At 60.8% G+C, this 15,443-nt stretch overlaps 2 protein-coding genes across 6 annotated transcripts in view; one reads left to right on the top strand and one right to left on the bottom strand.

Annotated features, from left to right (window-relative positions):
* The first annotated feature begins 658 nt into the window (after positions 1 to 658).
* MPG (N-methylpurine DNA glycosylase) lies at positions 659 to 7,466 on the top strand. The gene is made up of 5 exons (XM_039223405.1): positions 659 to 1,003; positions 1,485 to 1,505; positions 2,889 to 3,122; positions 3,925 to 4,129; positions 7,019 to 7,466. Exons 1-5 carry the CDS (start codon positions 893 to 895, stop codon positions 7,393 to 7,395), a joined length of 948 nt encoding a protein of 315 aa, XP_039079336.1. The 5' UTR covers positions 659 to 892; the 3' UTR covers positions 7,396 to 7,466.
* The window catches only part of NPRL3 (NPR3 like, GATOR1 complex subunit), a 39,777-nt gene continuing 31,736 nt past the window's right edge, over positions 7,403 to 15,443 (bottom strand). For 4 of the 5 annotated variants that reach the window (XM_039223402.1, XM_039223401.1, XM_039223399.1 and 1 more), the window contains 5 exons: positions 13,074 to 13,180; positions 12,489 to 12,618; positions 9,902 to 10,091; positions 9,133 to 9,325; positions 7,403 to 8,337 (listed from right to left, as the gene is read on the bottom strand). In XM_039223402.1, the coding sequence (XP_039079333.1) occupies positions 8,172 to 8,337; positions 9,133 to 9,325; positions 9,902 to 10,091; positions 12,489 to 12,618; positions 13,074 to 13,180 (786 nt within the window). In that variant the 3' untranslated portion in view covers positions 7,403 to 8,171. Of the gene's footprint in view, positions 8,338 to 9,132; positions 9,326 to 9,901; positions 10,092 to 12,488; positions 12,619 to 13,073; positions 13,181 to 15,443 lie in introns of those variants that run through there. The other variant, XM_039223403.1, reaches the window with a different exon arrangement.

The raw sequence follows: 15,443 nt of genomic DNA on the forward strand, positions 1-15,443 counted from the left end.
TCCTGGACAGTCTTCCTGACCCACTCCCCATGTCCTCTCCCCACAAATGTCCCCCCACCCCCGGCAGGCAGTCGGGAGCAAGTAATACCCCCACCCCACCCCCAGAGTCCAGGAAGGAGTATTCTGAGGACCGGGACTCCGCCACCACCTCCCTAACGCGGCCTCCACATCACCCCACCCCCCCAACCGAGCCCCCTCGAGGGCCAGGCCAGGCACGTGACCGACCAGTCCTCTTGGGGGTTTGACTACTGGCTGGCAGCCGCGCACCGACCGCGGTGCAAATGGGGGCGGGAGGCCGGTCACTGCGGGAGGCGCCAGGCTGCGGGGGCGGTCGTCCCAACCCCGGACGCCTTCTCCCGGGTTTCACGCCACAACGGCCCCAGCCGCCCCGGGCCTTTGTCCCGGACGGGAGGAGGCCCCGTGGCTCCTCCTCCGCGGGCGGATCCGCGCCCCGCTCGCCGCCACCCAGCCAGGCTTCCGTCCGCCTCCGCGCAGGCGCCGGCGGCACTTCCGGGGTCGCCTCGGTGGGGAGGGTGGGCCGCGCCGCCGGGGGTCCGTACGCCCGGAGCCGCGCGATGCCCGCGCGCGGGGCGGCGCAGGTGAGTATGCGCGCCGGGGAGCGCGCTTCTGGCTCCGCGCGCGGCCGCCCCGCTACGGCCGAGCACCGGGCTCCGGGGCGAGAGTCTCCCCGGAGACGGACAGCCAGTGGCCGCTGAGCGAGAACCGGGGAAGCCAGTAACGTGCGCGCCGACCCCCGACGGGCGCTGCGGTCCCCACGCGAGCGCCCACCGGCGTGTTGGCCCCGGCGCGGCTGCTCCATCTGCCCTTAGGAAGGTCGAGACCCGGCCGAGGTCGCCAGTGAGGGCTGGGAGGAGACCCCGACGCCGGTTAAATGTTGTGCACTCAGACCCAGCTCGGACATCCCCTCCCCAGGGGCCAGCCTGCTCCAGAAGTGACCCTGCGTTGGCCCAGGGGGCCACTTTCTCACGCTCCTCGCTCCAGTGTCCGTCACAGTAGCATAAATGCTCTCTGTCCTTACTAACCTCTTGTTTGCCCAGGTTTTGATGGAGGGCGGGTGGGTCTGTTGGACCCCCACATCCAGGCCAGGCTGTTTCCTGTCCTGTGCTGGGTGGACCTACTCTGACAAGAGACCCTTGTCCCCAGGTTTTGCCTGGAGACATTCCAGGTGGAGGGTGGTTTTTTGTTTTTTTTTTTTTTTTAGGTGGATTTATTTATTTTGAGAGAGAGAGCATGGGAGGGGCGGAGAGAAGGAGCGAGAGGATCCCAAGCAGGCTCCAGGGTGTCTGCGCAGAGCCTGCTGGGGTGGGGGTGGGGGCTCAATCTCATGGAACCGTGAAATCATGACCTGAGCCACCCAGGCAACCCGAGGGTGTTTCTTCCTAACATTCATTGAATGCTTGCTGTATGCCAGCCAAGTGCATACCTGACTTCTCTCATTTTATCCTCATAACTTTGTGTGACAGACATTGGTTACTTTTCTACAGGTGAGAAAACAGAGGCACAGACATTTAGGTCATTTTCTGGGGCCCCTTGTTCAGGGAACTGTCGTCTGTAACCAGTGCCAGGGACGCACGTGAGGGTCCCGGGTACAGAGTTTGAGGCAGTCCTCACTCTTGGGTGCAACAGCAGGGGGACCCCCCTACTCAGCCCTGGGGCCAAACCATCACCACAGAGGCCTGTGAGGCAGATGCAGGTTCTAGGTCTGTGATGGGGAAACTGAGGCCTCTCGCTGAGCCTCACTCAGTCCCTGTGCAGCTGACAGTGCTGACCCAGAATGACCCAAGTGCCATGAGGCAGGCAGGGGGCCAACCTCTCAAGTGGCAGCGTCCCAGCGCCCGAGCCCACGGCGGGTACTGGCAGATAGGCTGGGCTGCAAAGACGGTCACGTCAGTGTCCACTCTCAGTAGCCTGGCGGTCCCCTTTCACAATGCAGTGTCAGCACTTAGTTTAAAAATAATGGGTCCGTCACATGCCACCGAGATGCGGGCGCTATTGACGACCAGCCCTTGAGCAGGGCGTGTCCAGGCCCCGGTGCTCACCGCCTCCTCCACCTTAGCCCACTTGTCCTAGAGCAGCTGGCCTCCGAGCAGCTGAGCTTGTGTGGTCAGGTTTCTCAGGCTGTGTGGCAGCAGGTGGGAGGCTGTGTCTAGTCCCTTGAGAGACCTCACCTTCGCCCTGCTTGTGCCTTATCGTTAGATGACATCCTGGGTCATGAGAGAGGACAGCTGGGGACTCACCAGGGGTCGTTGCTGAGCACTTGGGGTGGCACAAAGAAGACAGTCGGCAGGTGCTCACCCACCCGTTGTGTCAGGCCTTCCGAGCCATTCTGGAGAGGGGATGGTACCGTGTCAGCAGGCTGGGAGGGAGTGTGGAAGACACAACCCCACGCAATCCGTTCCTTGGCCAGGCCCCATCAAGGTCGTGGCTGTGCTTTTAAATTCCTGGTTAGGGTCCTTGCAAAGGGCAGGTTCAAGGAACAAGATCAGAAGCTTGTTTGGGGCCCACGTGATGAGCGGGAACAAGGGAACCAACCGGCCCGCCTGTCCGAGGCTCAGGTGCCCACTCTGCCCTCCCCAGGCTTGGCAGCCCTTTGCCACCAGGCTGCGCATCTTGTGCGCGTGGATTAGAATGGCTACCCTGACACTGCCGCCGACAGCCTGTCCTCATTCCGCAGGGCTGTCTGGGGCCCAGCACGGGCCCGAGTACGTCAGGCATGGCCTTCTGTTTGCACCTTGCCACAACCCACGAGGTGGCTGCCCGCCCCTGTTTTGCAGCTGAGGCAGGCAGTCAGACATGGTCCTTGAACTCAAGTCTGACTGCACCACAGAACCTGTTCAGAGTATTTATTTTGTCTCTTCCCACTACAGCTTTCTCGAAGACTGGGGCAAAAAAAGCAGCGACTGTTGGAGGCAGCACGGCAGCAGAGCACAACAGACGGAGCCCAGACGCCTTCCGCCGTGGAGCCCTGCTTGGGGCCGCCGGCAACCCGGGGCCCCCAGTGCAGCATCTATTTTTCAAGCCCCAAAAGCCACTCTGCACAACTGGGATCTGAGTTTTTCGACCAACCTGCAGTCCCCCTGGCACGGGCATTCCTGGGACAGGTGATGTCATGTGGCCAGGGAATAAGTGGAAAGTCTTCAGGCTGACGACTCAGGTCCCTGGCACGCTCGGCACTCCACCGACCCCGGTTCCGCTGCAGCCTGGGCTGCTCTCCTAGGCGCCCCGTCGACCCGAGAGCACCTGCCCTCTGGTGATAGCCCCTGGCAACTGCCCCCTGCTCCCCTTGTCCCCCACCCCTGCCCAGGGTGCCGGCTGCGGTTGGCTCGTCCTCTGGGCGTACTGCCTCCACTGACCCACTCCTCGTGGAGCTGACTGTGCCCAGGGCTGTGGTCCAGGCCAGGGGCCCCACGGGCCACTCAGAAATGCCCATCAGAGCTAGGTGGGTGGGAGCTAAGTAGGACAGTCCTTTGTGGTTCAGCCCAGGGGCAGGGGGCTACACAGGCTCTGGGCATCTAGGCAGCTGTGTGGCGAGAGCATGGGGGCCCTGTGCCCTCCACACCACCCTGCACTGGGCTAAGCATTGAAGTCTAAGGGGTTCGTGGGGAGGAGGAGGCAAGGAGATGGAGGGCCCTACTGAGGAGACTTGAAGTGCACGAAGTCACTGGTGCCGGCTTTCCAACCCAGCCCTGGCCAGAGCTCGAGATAGCTGCTACCTGGGGACAGGACACTTAGTGGGCAGGGCCTGTGGTCCAGGGGGTTGAGCAGGACCGAGGGGACAGTAGGGAGCCTGGTTTGGACCTGGGTGCCCTGGTGCCTCTTGAACAGGGAGATGAGGCCTGAGCTGTGAGCTGCCACAGTTGAGCCCCTGACCCTTGCTGCTCTGAGCACACTGATTGCCCATAGGTTTTGGTCCGGCGACTTGATGATGGCACAGAGCTCCGCGGCCGCATTGTGGAGACGGAGGCGTACTTAGGGCCAGAGGATGAGGCTGCCCATTCGAGGGGCGGCCGGCAGACCCCCCGCAACCGTGGCATGTTCATGAAGCCCGGAACCCTGTACGTGTATATCATCTATGGCATGTACTTCTGCATGAACGTCTCCAGCCGAGGTGAGCAGAGTCCGTGGGCAGAGTCCCCTCAGCTGCCAACCGGGAGCCCCCTGGGAAGACCAGGCTGGACCAGGCATCTGATCAAGGAGGAGGTCGTTGCTAAGCTAGGTTGGTTTTAGGAATTCTGGCTACAATGACAGGGTGCTTACAGGTGCCTCTGTCCCCCATGGGATAGAGGTCACGGGTTGACCTGAACACAGAGCAGACAGGTCCCACAAGGCCACCTGTGGTCACAGAGCTCAAAGGCTGTGTCACCCATGGCCCAGAGTAGACCTGTGGGGGGCCTGGCTGTGGGGAAACAAGGGTGAAATCAGTTTGGGTTGAGTGGGGCTCAGGCCAGAGTCTTGCCAGGTGGTCAGTTACAGGGTCTGAACCGGTTGGTCTCAACTAGGGCAGGTTCTGCCACCTGGGGGGGGGGGAGGGGAACCATGAGGCAGTGTCCAGAGACATGTCATCCCAGCTGGGTACACGCTACTGGCATCTAGCAGGTGAGGCCAGCATGATGCTGGATAGCTCACAGGCACAGGCTGGCCTCCATCATGCGAAATCACCTGGTCCCAAACACTGTAGTGCCCAGTGGAGCGATGCTGGTCCAGGGCTCCCAGGAGAACCCACGTACCCTGTGGGACCTCCTCTGGGCGGCTTTTGTTCCTTATGAGCAGCTGGCTGCTTTCTGGAAGGCCTGTGCTTAAAAGGACCAACAGCGTTGTCCTGCCGGAGGCACTACGAGCAGGGGCGGGGCCGCCGGGCCCACTCTTGACTAGCCCGTCGCAACATCTGTGTATTTGCGGAGCCGCCTCCTGCCCGCCGCAAAGAGAGCAGATGCCCTGGGAGACCACGAAGAGGCTTGGCATCTGCTATGCTCTGTGTTACGTGCATTTGCTGGGTGACTCCAGTGGCCTGGAAGCTGTGATTGCACAGAGTGGACAGCTGGGCCCATCCAGCATCAGAGCCACAGGGGCCCCGGGATTGGTCCCATGCCCAGCATAAAGCAGGTGCCGAGTAAAGCCGGGTGACTGGAGGTCAGAGGATGGGGGGGACGGCCCCAGAGGGTCGGGCCTCGTCACTCTGGAGAGCTCATTGGGGTTGTCTGGCTTTTCTTTGGCCATAGAACCAACCCCCTCTTGTGACGTGGGACTGAACTCAAAACAAGAAGAGAGAATGAATCTAGTGATGCCTGGGGTCATGGTCAACAAGGAAGGGGAGAAGCCTGGACTTCTAGGGTGGGGGTGGGGTAAGTGCAGTGGACAGGGCAGACGCGGGAGGCAGCACATCACTTTTTGGACACATGACCGAGACGGCTCAGAAACTTCCAGGTCAGGGGGACAGGAAACCACTCAGGTGCAGACACTGGGGCCAAAGGTCATGCAGGGAGAGGGAGGGAGAGGGGAGGCCGAGCACGTGGTCGCTGCCTGCCTGCCCTCAGTGTGGAGGTGGCACAGAAGTGACCAGGAAGGCAGGTGGCAGAGACCGAGGACTAGCAGGGGAGGGTGGGGGGGGACTTGGTGGGAACAGATTAGTGTGTCATGTGTTTGTCAGGATGTGGGACCCAGATGCATCCCAGGAAAGGGCATGGGGACAGAGGGACAGGCTGCTCCATCGCCCCACGTGCAGGGGCTCAGTGAGACACTGAGGGACACGCGTGGCACCCACAGGGCACCGTGAGGACGGTGGGCTGAGAGAGGCCAGGAAACTCAGAGGCACGGGAACTTGAGGTTTTGCTTGCTCCGAGTATATACGGAGATCCTTGGAAAACTGGTTGGTTAAGGGACATCTGGTCACAAAACCCCCAACACTTGCCAGCTGCTGGCCACGAGAGAGAGCGTGGCTGCTCTAACCACTCGGGGCTCCCAGGTGCTGCTGGGGAGGACCTGGTGGCCAAAGGCCAAGAGTGGAAACCGGCCTGGCCGCCTGAGCCTCTCAGACCCCCTGGTGGTGGGGGCGGGCCAAGTCAGGAGAGCACCCTGGCCGGAGGGTCAGGGCTCCTCCAGCTAGGGTCCAGGTAATCGCTGCCCCCAGCCATGCAGGACTGAGGGGATTTGGGGAGAGGCATTGTCTCGAGCGAGCCCCTGGGCCCAGGGTAGCCATTTGCGGTCTCTGGTCTCTAAAGTAGCTTGGAGTGAGCACCTGGCTGGCTCAGTCAGTGGAGCATCTGACTCTTGATCCATGGGCTGTGAGTTCGAGACCTGCACTGGATGTAGAGATTACCTAAAAATTAAAAAAACAAAAAAACTCCCAACACCTTAAAGTAGCATGGACTGATGCACAGAGATCCCGGGCTGGAAGGAGGTGAGGGGCTATGTTGGCATCTCTTCCTGCCCAGGCTCTTCACAGTCACAGGGTGGGGGCTCTGCCAGCACCATGAGCACGCTGGTGGCTGCTCTGAGCTGACCTTCCAGCTTGCCCAACAGATTCCAAGGACATGAGGTGAATGGGACACCCTGGGGCCGAGTCAGCATCGGGGCCAGGTCTCAGCTCCGAGCTTCCTGGTGGGATGCCCGTGCTCACAGACAGCTGGCTCGCTGGGGTTCCCTCTGCCAGCCTTGCAGTTGGTGCCAGTCACCAGACCAGAGGAAGCCAGAGAGGAGGCTGACTCCAAGCACGCCTTGTGCTGTTTGTGAAATAGGTTCTCCCTAAGTGGTGCTCAGGCACTCAGGCCTCATGGCGGGGGGGGGGGGGGGGGGGGGGGGGGGGGGGGGGGGGGGGGGGGGGGGGGGGGGGGGGGGGGGTGTCCTGCAGGCAGAAGGTGGAGGTACAGAATCGGGACAGTGAGCGCAGGGGTGCCTGGGAAGGCAGCCGCATCACACCTGTAGCACTGCACAAACCCCGGGGACGGAGGGTGACAACCTGGGGAGACGTGGCGTTCTAGGCTGCCTGTCTGTCCCACAGGGGACGGTGCGTGCGTCCTGCTGCGAGCGCTGGAGCCCCTGGGGGGCCTGGAGACCATGCGGCGGCTTCGTAGCACCGTCCGCAAGGGCGCTGCGGGCCGACCCCTCAAAGACCGTGAGCTGTGCAGCGGCCCTTCCAAGCTATGCCAGGCCCTGGCCATCGACAAGAGCTTCGATCAGCGGGACCTGGCCACGGACGAGGCTGTGTGGCTGGAGCGCAGCCCCCCAGAGTCCAGGGAGCCAGCCGTGGTAGCAGCAGCCCGAGTGGGCATTGGCCACGCAGGAGAGTGGGCCCAGAAGCCCCTGCGCTTCTACATCCGGGGCAGCCCCTGGGTCAGTGTGGTGGACAGAGCGGCTGAACAGAATGCACAGGCCTGAGCAAGGGCCTGCTCGGACAAGGCTTTTTAATTGTTTAAAAACCAAATAAATGCTTTACGTCTAGAAAACAGTATTGCTTGCACCTCTGCCAGAGCTCCCTGCAGCAGCCGGCACACGCCTGCCGCCACTCTTCCTCCAGGACAGGGCGCTGGGGGCTGTTTGTGCGCAGGAGGCTGGGGCGCATTGCTCCTCGGGCCTGTGCGAGGGGGGTAGCATGTACCAGTGCAGATTCCCCCCAGGGATGGGCATCAGCCCAGTCCCTGGTGTATCAGGCGTCAAAGAGGGAGTGACAGCCTGGTCATGAGCCTCCTGGCAGCTAACAAAGGGCTGTGGTGAGGGCGTGGCACTCAGGTGCTCCTGGCCCTCGGGGGGGGGGGCGGGTCATATTTCCGTGTATCCCCCAGCGTGGCCGTGGGGAGGCAGCGATGGATGGGGTCAGAGAATGAGGACAGGGTCGGGAGGAGGGTCTGAGAGAAACGCTTGGCCCAAGTCTGGGTGCGGGGAAACTGCAGGCCTGCCTCTGAGGCGCGATCCTGCGTCCCCGACACCCTCCGGCTGCAGGCCTCGCCGTCTCGGCTCAGACATCCAGGCTGCCTCGAGGACCAGACGAGAGAGAACCCGGTGGACAGGGGGCCCAAGGCTGCTGCTGGACTGAAGTCAGGCCTCAGGGACGAGAGGGCTCAGCCCGGTGTTGGGGTGGGAAGCCCAGGGCCAGGGGGAGCCCAGCACCCCCGCCGCTGGCGGCAGCCTCTCGCTGCCTCCTTTCTCTGGCCTCCTCACGGGAGCAGTGCCTGGAACACGGCGATGACTGGGTCCTCATGGGTGGTCACCACCAGCACGCTGCGGAACTTGTCAAAGAGCATGAGCAGCTGGGAGCGCCGCGTGTTCTCGTTGTACATGATCTCCTCCAGGTGGTGGCGGCCCCGGAAGTAGTGCAGGAGCCTGGGGGGTGGGGGAAGGGCAGCATGAACCCAGGTGACCTCTGTCCTAACAGCCACTGGTGGGGATCTCGGGGCCTCTGGGAGGCAGCCATCTGTACTTCCGTCCCCAGCAGAGGCAGGTAAGGTCCCCTGAAGTGGGTCCGTGAGGACACATGGCTAGTCTCCCGCCTGGAGCCACCGGGGCCGGAGCGTCCTGCCCACCCCCAGCACCCTGACGCGGGCGAGGAGGTGCAGGGGACAGGTCTGTGCAGCTTCTCTTTTGCACGCTGCTCTGGCAGCGAGTCCCACACGGCTAGGGACCCTGTGGGGTCACTGCTCTAGGGGCGATCTGTCGTGGGGTTGGCTGCAACGAGTCGCCCGGCCTGCGGTTCTTAACTGACGGCCTGCTCGCCTCACCCAGCAAACCACACACCTGCAGAGCCCCCCAGTCAAAGCTGAGTCTGGCGAAATCTGCCACCAATGATGTGGGGGAGCCGGGACACCACCCCTCCCTGGGCCAAGAGCTTTCCCACAGCGGGCGGGGAAACCGCTGCCAACCCCCATGAGGATGAGAACCTGCTGCTGCTTCCGCAGAAGAGACAAGAAACACCCAGGAAGCCCTGGAGGGACCCCCAGAGTCCAAGGCACCAGTGTCTCAGCGACAGCATTCCTGCCAGGCGGGGACACGCAGTGCTTGAGACGCCACCGTCTGTCATCAACGGATTTCAGTTGGGGTTGTGCTGGGCAAGTACCCGTCCACTTCCTGTTCCACCCGCCCCTAGAACCGGGCCCGCCCCACTGGTCACCGTGCCCCCACCTGGCAAACATGCGCAGGTCCTCGGGGTTCTGGGCTGCAGGCACGCTGAGGATGGCCGCCCGCTCGTGCTCCGACAGGCTGGCCAGCAGGTTCTCTGTCATCCTCTTGTTCAGCGGGGAGTCCCCACTGGGGAGGAGCTCCGCACTGGAGTTGTCCATGCTGGGGCTGGTGAGGGTCATGTCGTCACTGCTGGCTGTGGGTGGCCACGGGTCAGGGAGCGGCCGACCCCCCAAACACACCCCCGCTGTGCCATCTGTGCCCACCGGGGGTCCGCTGGCAAGGCCCACCCCCACAGCACAAGGCAGGCCTGCCCATGCCAGCCCTGCCACCCGACGTGGACAGGACCCTTGCACTGGGCCTGGGCACCTGGCGCATGCTGTGGCCACAACGGCTCTTTAAACAAGGGACTATGACAGTCACTTTCTCCTCATAGGCCCGGGCACAGTGGTCTCAACTGTGACCTTCCAGTGACGGTGGGAAATCTGCTCTGATCCCCGGCTGCTCCTGACTCGAGCACGTTCCTGCTCAGGAGCCCAGAGGTGCAGGGAGGTCAGGGAGAGGGCTCTCCTGTCCTCCTTCAAGGGAGGCTCTCTGTGGGAGCACCCAGCTGTCCACACGAGGGGTGGGTGCGTGTGCACGTATGGCCATGTGAAGGTGCCTCAGGCACTCCCAGCAGCGCCTGTGCTGGGATCCTGGCTGCCACTCCCCAGTACCCTCCCAGATGCTACCGCCACCCACCAGACACATGCCCGGGGCGGGGGGCTCCTACTTGGGGAACCAAAGCTGAGGGCGTTGGGTGTGCTGAGGCTGCGGCCGCTGACCCTGGCGGTGAAGGGGACATCGTCCTCGCGGGGGTGGGGCTCGTCCTCACTGGGCGAGGCCATCAGGCACACGTACGTGTGCAGCTGCACCAGGAGCCTGTGCTGTAGCATCCACACCACCATCTGAATGAGCTGGGTCTGCATGAGATACAGTGTGAGGCCCGGCGTGGCAGGCGGGGTCAGGGGAAGGCTGGGCCCCCGCCACTGCCCTGTTCCCCTCCAGGGAGGACGGGAAGCTATGACCCAAGACATGACCCCCACAAGTCATCCCAGATGTAAGGACTACACGAGCTTCAGGGACCCCACCCCAGAATACAAGGTTCCGCATTTCTGAAAAGGAGCTCTCGGCTGCTGGCAGCCTGCAAGTAGCCCCCCCGCCTCCCGCCCCAAACCTGGGCCACCCTGGCGCCGGGCCTTGAGTGCCCAGAGCTGAGGACCGGGACTGACTGCACAGGGGCCCTTGCTCTGCCTGGTCTCGCCCAGGCCACTCAGCCCTGTTGCTCACGGCCCCACCACACAGAGCCAGGCCTAGGGGAGCTCCCTGCAGTGGCCTGGACACTGCTCTGAAAAGTCCTCTCCTTGGGTCAACCTGGGGGCCAGCCCAAGGACAGGGAGCTGTGATGAGTGTGTGGTCCTGAGACGGCCACCTTTCCAGGGGCGGCCACCTGACCAGGGGCAGTGAGGAGCCCTATGCAGACATGGCTGAAGCATGGGTAAGCAGCGAGGTCCATGCTCTCAGACACACGTATCTGCCTGACCAGAGGTGGGGGGAGGGGGGTCCCCTCCTGGGAGAGGATGGCTGACCGGGAATGGAAATAGGGATGTACCCTGGGCAACTTATGACCTGGTCAAACCAAATAAAATTGAAGAGGACTGTGAAATAACAACTTAAAATCAAGAAATAAACCAAAGAGGCTTCACAAGCACTCAAGAGCACGTTCCAGGCCCCAAAACAGGAGGTGTGACAAGAAGGTGGCCTCAGGGGCACCTGGGTGGCTCAGTCGGTTAAGCATCCAACTTTGGCTCAGGTCATGATCTCACGGTTCATTTGTTCGAGCCCCATATGGGGCTGTATGCTAACCTCTCGGAACCTGGAGCCTGCTTCAGATTCTGTGTTTCCCTCTCTCTCTGCCCCTCCCCTGCTTTTTCTCTCTCTGCCTTTCAGATGTAAACATTAAAAAAGAAGACGACGGGGTGCCTGGGTGGCTCAGTCGGTTGAGTGTCCGAATTTTCGCTCAGGTCATGATCTCACGGTTCGTGGGTTTGAGCCCCGTGTCAGGCTCTGTGCTGACAGCTCAGAGCCTAGAGCTGCCTCAGATTCTGTGTCTCCCTCTCTCTCTGCCCCTCCCCTGCTCACACTGTCTCTATCGCTCTCAAAAAAAAATTTTTAATTTAAAAAAAAGAAGATGAAGAAGTAAATTAAAAGGGGGAGGGGGAGGAGGAGAAGGAGAAGAAGAAGAAGAAAAAGGCCTCCGCCTGGGACTGTGCAGGACCAAGCCTAGCTCCGTCTGGGTCTCTTGACAAGGGACAGGGCGGCCCCCCAGGCACGGCCTGGAAAATCCATCCACCGTCCAGACCATTAGGAAGCTTCTGCTGGGCCACAGATGCAAAGTGTGTCTTTTACTCAGCGGGCACAGCCTGGCAGTTCCCGGAAACCAAAGGGCCCGGGAAGGCCGGCCTTTGGAACTGTCACACTCAACATCCAAATGAACTCAAGAACCTGGGTCTCCATCTCATTCACAACTTGAGAAAGGAAAGGGTCTGCCTGGAAGAACTGGTTTCACTGAAGAGATCGGTCACTTATGAAAACAAATACTTTACTCTGGAAGCCGAAGCCTTGAGAACACGTAGCCCCATCCCCAACACCTTCCCCATCCTGGCTCTGTGCTCGGCCCCTGCCCAGGGTTCTAGAGCGCCAGGCATTCAGCAGAGGGGAGGCAGGCAGAGCCTTGTCGTCGGGTCCAGGCTGCCCCCAGACCACAAGCCCCACACCTCCTTGGACGAGCCCTTGCCACACTCAGCAACCCCACCTGGCCCTCACCTTGGCCCTCACCTTGCCCCAGGCCCACTGGGTCCTGTTCCAGGCCTGTCGTCTCCAGATCCCTCTTGGACAAGGCGATTCTAGGGACCAGTGAGCCCAGAACTTAGACCCACATACCCTGTGGTCACCTGGACCACGGAGGGGAGAGAGAAGGACGGCAGGGCCCAAGTTCAGTGAAAACAAAGCTGAGTCTCCACCCCACCCCTGCCCCCAGGAAAGGTCACCACTCTCCTGCCATCTGGGCCTACTGACTGTGTTGTAACCCCGAGAACCACTCACACAGCCAGGGTGGGCTCCACCAGAGTGGGGGTGGGGGGCGTGGGACTGCCCAAGTGTCTGCAGGTGGCCCGGCTGGGGAGCCAGCTTTTTGGTCGCCTCGGCACGGCACGTGGCGCCTACAGAGGCAGCCCCCCCTCCCCCAAACCAAGGCTGAGGGTGCAGCAGCACTGGGGGCTCTGGGGTGAGGGACGGACACCAGGACTCCTGTGACTTACCTCCTGCACCGGGGGGGCGAGGGGGTTCCTGAATTCTGACAGGGAGACGGGCAAGGAGAACTTAGCAAGGACAGACGGCAGGTCGTGAGCTGGAAACTGTCGGGTGAACTGCTCGGCCAGCGGAGAGAACCTGGGGACGGGGGAGGCGGGCGTGCCCGTGAGCTCAGCAGGCCTCGCCATCATCTCATGGCGTCTGAGCCCTCGCTGTGAGCTCAGGGCGGGCAGCAGGAAGGCTCAGCACAGCAGGTGGCCTAGGACGGGTGCAGTGAGGGCAGAGCCCAGACGCTTTCCCTTGAGGGGCACCAGGAGCCATGGGCACAGGCCACAGCCCCTCTGAGCTCCCCCAGGTCAAGACCGAGGCTCCGACCCCCACCCAGGCACCCTGTCCAGACCCCACCGGCCAGCGGATGTGGAGGAGCACAGGCCCTGCGTGGAAGCTCGGAATGCCAGAAGAGCACACGCCCAGGGCGGGCCACTCAGTACTGGGTCAGGCCAGAATTGGGGCCTGGACACAGCAGAGGCCAAGCAAGGGCCCAGCTGAGCAGAGCAGCACAGTCCGGGGCTCCGGCGGCCAGAGGTACTCACAGACACACGCTGGCGTTGGGAGAAAGCATGTAGACGTTGTTCTCACACAGCGGGTAGATGATGATGGCCTTGCCCCAGTACACCAGGTGAGCCGCGAGCTGGAAAACCTGCAGGCAGTGGGGGCTGGGACAACCCTGCCTCGGGCCAGCCCCCCCCAAGGAGCTTGGCACAGCACGCACACAAGCCTGATCATCACTGGCTGGTGTGCGGTTTAGGACCCGGTGCTGTCCAGGCTGACACTGAGGAGAGGTCCCATGAGCATGGGTACGTGTGAGGTGATCACACTGAACAAGGGCCTTGGCTGGACAACCTGGCAGAGGCCAGCACCCTGCTCCCACCAGGACCCCAGCATGGGGACGGGTCTCCACATGGCAATGGGCGTGGGTCACATGAACCTGTCCTACACCTCCTGCACCCGTCCCTGTGTGTCCTGGCATCCCCGGACCACATTCCACTGCCCGGCTCTCCTGGCTGCTCAGACCAGATGGGCCACAGACAGACGAAGATGCCAGGAATTCCTTCCAACTTCAAGAGGGGAGCCCAGGTCTGAGCGTGCGGCACTGCAGCCTTTCAGGGCAAGGCACTGTGCAGTTTTTAAAAACTTTTAAAAATGTTTATTTATGAGAAAGACACACATAAAATACGAGCAGGGGAGGGGCAGAGAAAAGGGGAGACACAGAATCCGAAGCAGGCTCTAGGCTCTGAAGCCGTCAGCACAGAGCCTGACACGGGGCTTGAACTCACAAACTGTGAGACCATGACCTGAGCCAAAGTCGGACACTTAACTGACAGAGCCCCCCAGGTGCCCCCACACTGAGCATTTCTAATTCTGCATCACCCAGGTGAGCCTGTTGCCCCTCTGTGCCGTCACAGAGTGTCCCCAAGTGGGCGAGTCACCTCAACCCACACACAAGACCAGGGATACTGCTAAGTCCACCTCCATCTCATCTTGGCAAACAGGCACCACCACTGCCAACACGGCAGAAATTTCAGTTCCTTCACTTACCGCTCCTGTCTCTCATCCCAAGTCCCACTGAAGCTCACTCCGAAGCAAGGACACGCCCATCTTCTTCTACCTGCCATCACCCTCCCCCATAATGTGCACCCCCCCCCCCAACTGCTCCATGCAGCCCGAGTGCCGTTCTAGAGACCAGAGGTCTAACTCAGATCACAGGGTGTGGTGTGGCTGTTAGCAGGACCACTCTCCCCGGAGACTGCCTCCTGCAGCGGCAGCCTTCCTTGGCATGTGCATGTGGCCACATCCCTCCAGTCTCTGCTTCCAGGGTCACATCCTCTGCCCACTTCTTATAAGGACAACTCAGGTTACCGTCCATATCAAGATCCTTTATCACCTCTGCAAAGTCTCATGTGAGGGTGCATCCATAAGACCTGAGGATCAGGATGCGAAGACCTGGGGGGCCATTACTAAGCCCATCATGAGAAATGGACACTGTGTTAATTTATACACATAAAAAATCTGGAGGAATCTACTGTGGTTACTCGGAGATACAGGATCGCAGTGCTTACAATTTGTGAGTTATACAAATCTTTAAACATCATGTTAATTTATCAAGATTAAAAAAAGCCCAAAATAGGGGAGGTAGGTGGGATGAAATAGGTGAAGGGGATTGAAAGTGCACTTATCTCGATGAGCAGAGTAAAATACGGACGGCACACCTGAAACCAAACTAATACTGTATGTACGGAACAAAGGGAGCCTGGGGGGGCTCAGTTAACCATCTGACTCGATTTCCGTTCTGGTCATGATCTCACGGTTGTGACACCCAGCGCCATGTCAGGCTCTGTGCTGACAGAGTGGAGCCTGCTTGGGATTCTCTGTCTCTCTCTCTTTGACCCTCCCCCACTTGCCCTCTCTCAAAATAAATAAATAAAATAAAAACAGATTAGATTAAAACAACAACAACAAAAAAGCCCCAAAATATTTACTTTGCCTGGGATTAAACAAGAGTTATTTAAGACTTTATTTCTTCTTCAGTAACCTCTATACACCACATGGGGCTCAAACTCATGACCTCGAGATCAAGATTCACATGCTCTCCTGACTGAGCTGGCCAGATGCCTTGGAAACATGACTTAAGCGGACATCCCTCCAGGGGGCCATTCATGCTTGAGGCTCCCACTAGGCTCGGCCAGCCTCTGCTCTTCATGGGGCCTCCACTGGGCCACACCAGCAGGAAACCCTGATCTGAAGCGGGCTCAGTGTGGAGGGTTATGGAAGGAAACAACAGCCTCTCCGTGGCAAGGCAGGGCTGGCAGGGCGGGCGGCGAAGGGGTATCACTAAGCTTTGTCTTTGTCCAAAGAGACCGAGAAACTTGAAAGCTTTGAAAGCTCAGCCTGTACTGGTCAGA

This window comes from Hyaena hyaena, unplaced genomic scaffold (genome assembly GCF_003009895.1).
Source record: "Hyaena hyaena isolate Hyena2069 unplaced genomic scaffold, ASM300989v1 scaffold_1351, whole genome shotgun sequence".
Lineage (NCBI taxonomy): Eukaryota > Metazoa > Chordata > Mammalia > Carnivora > Hyaenidae > Hyaena > Hyaena hyaena.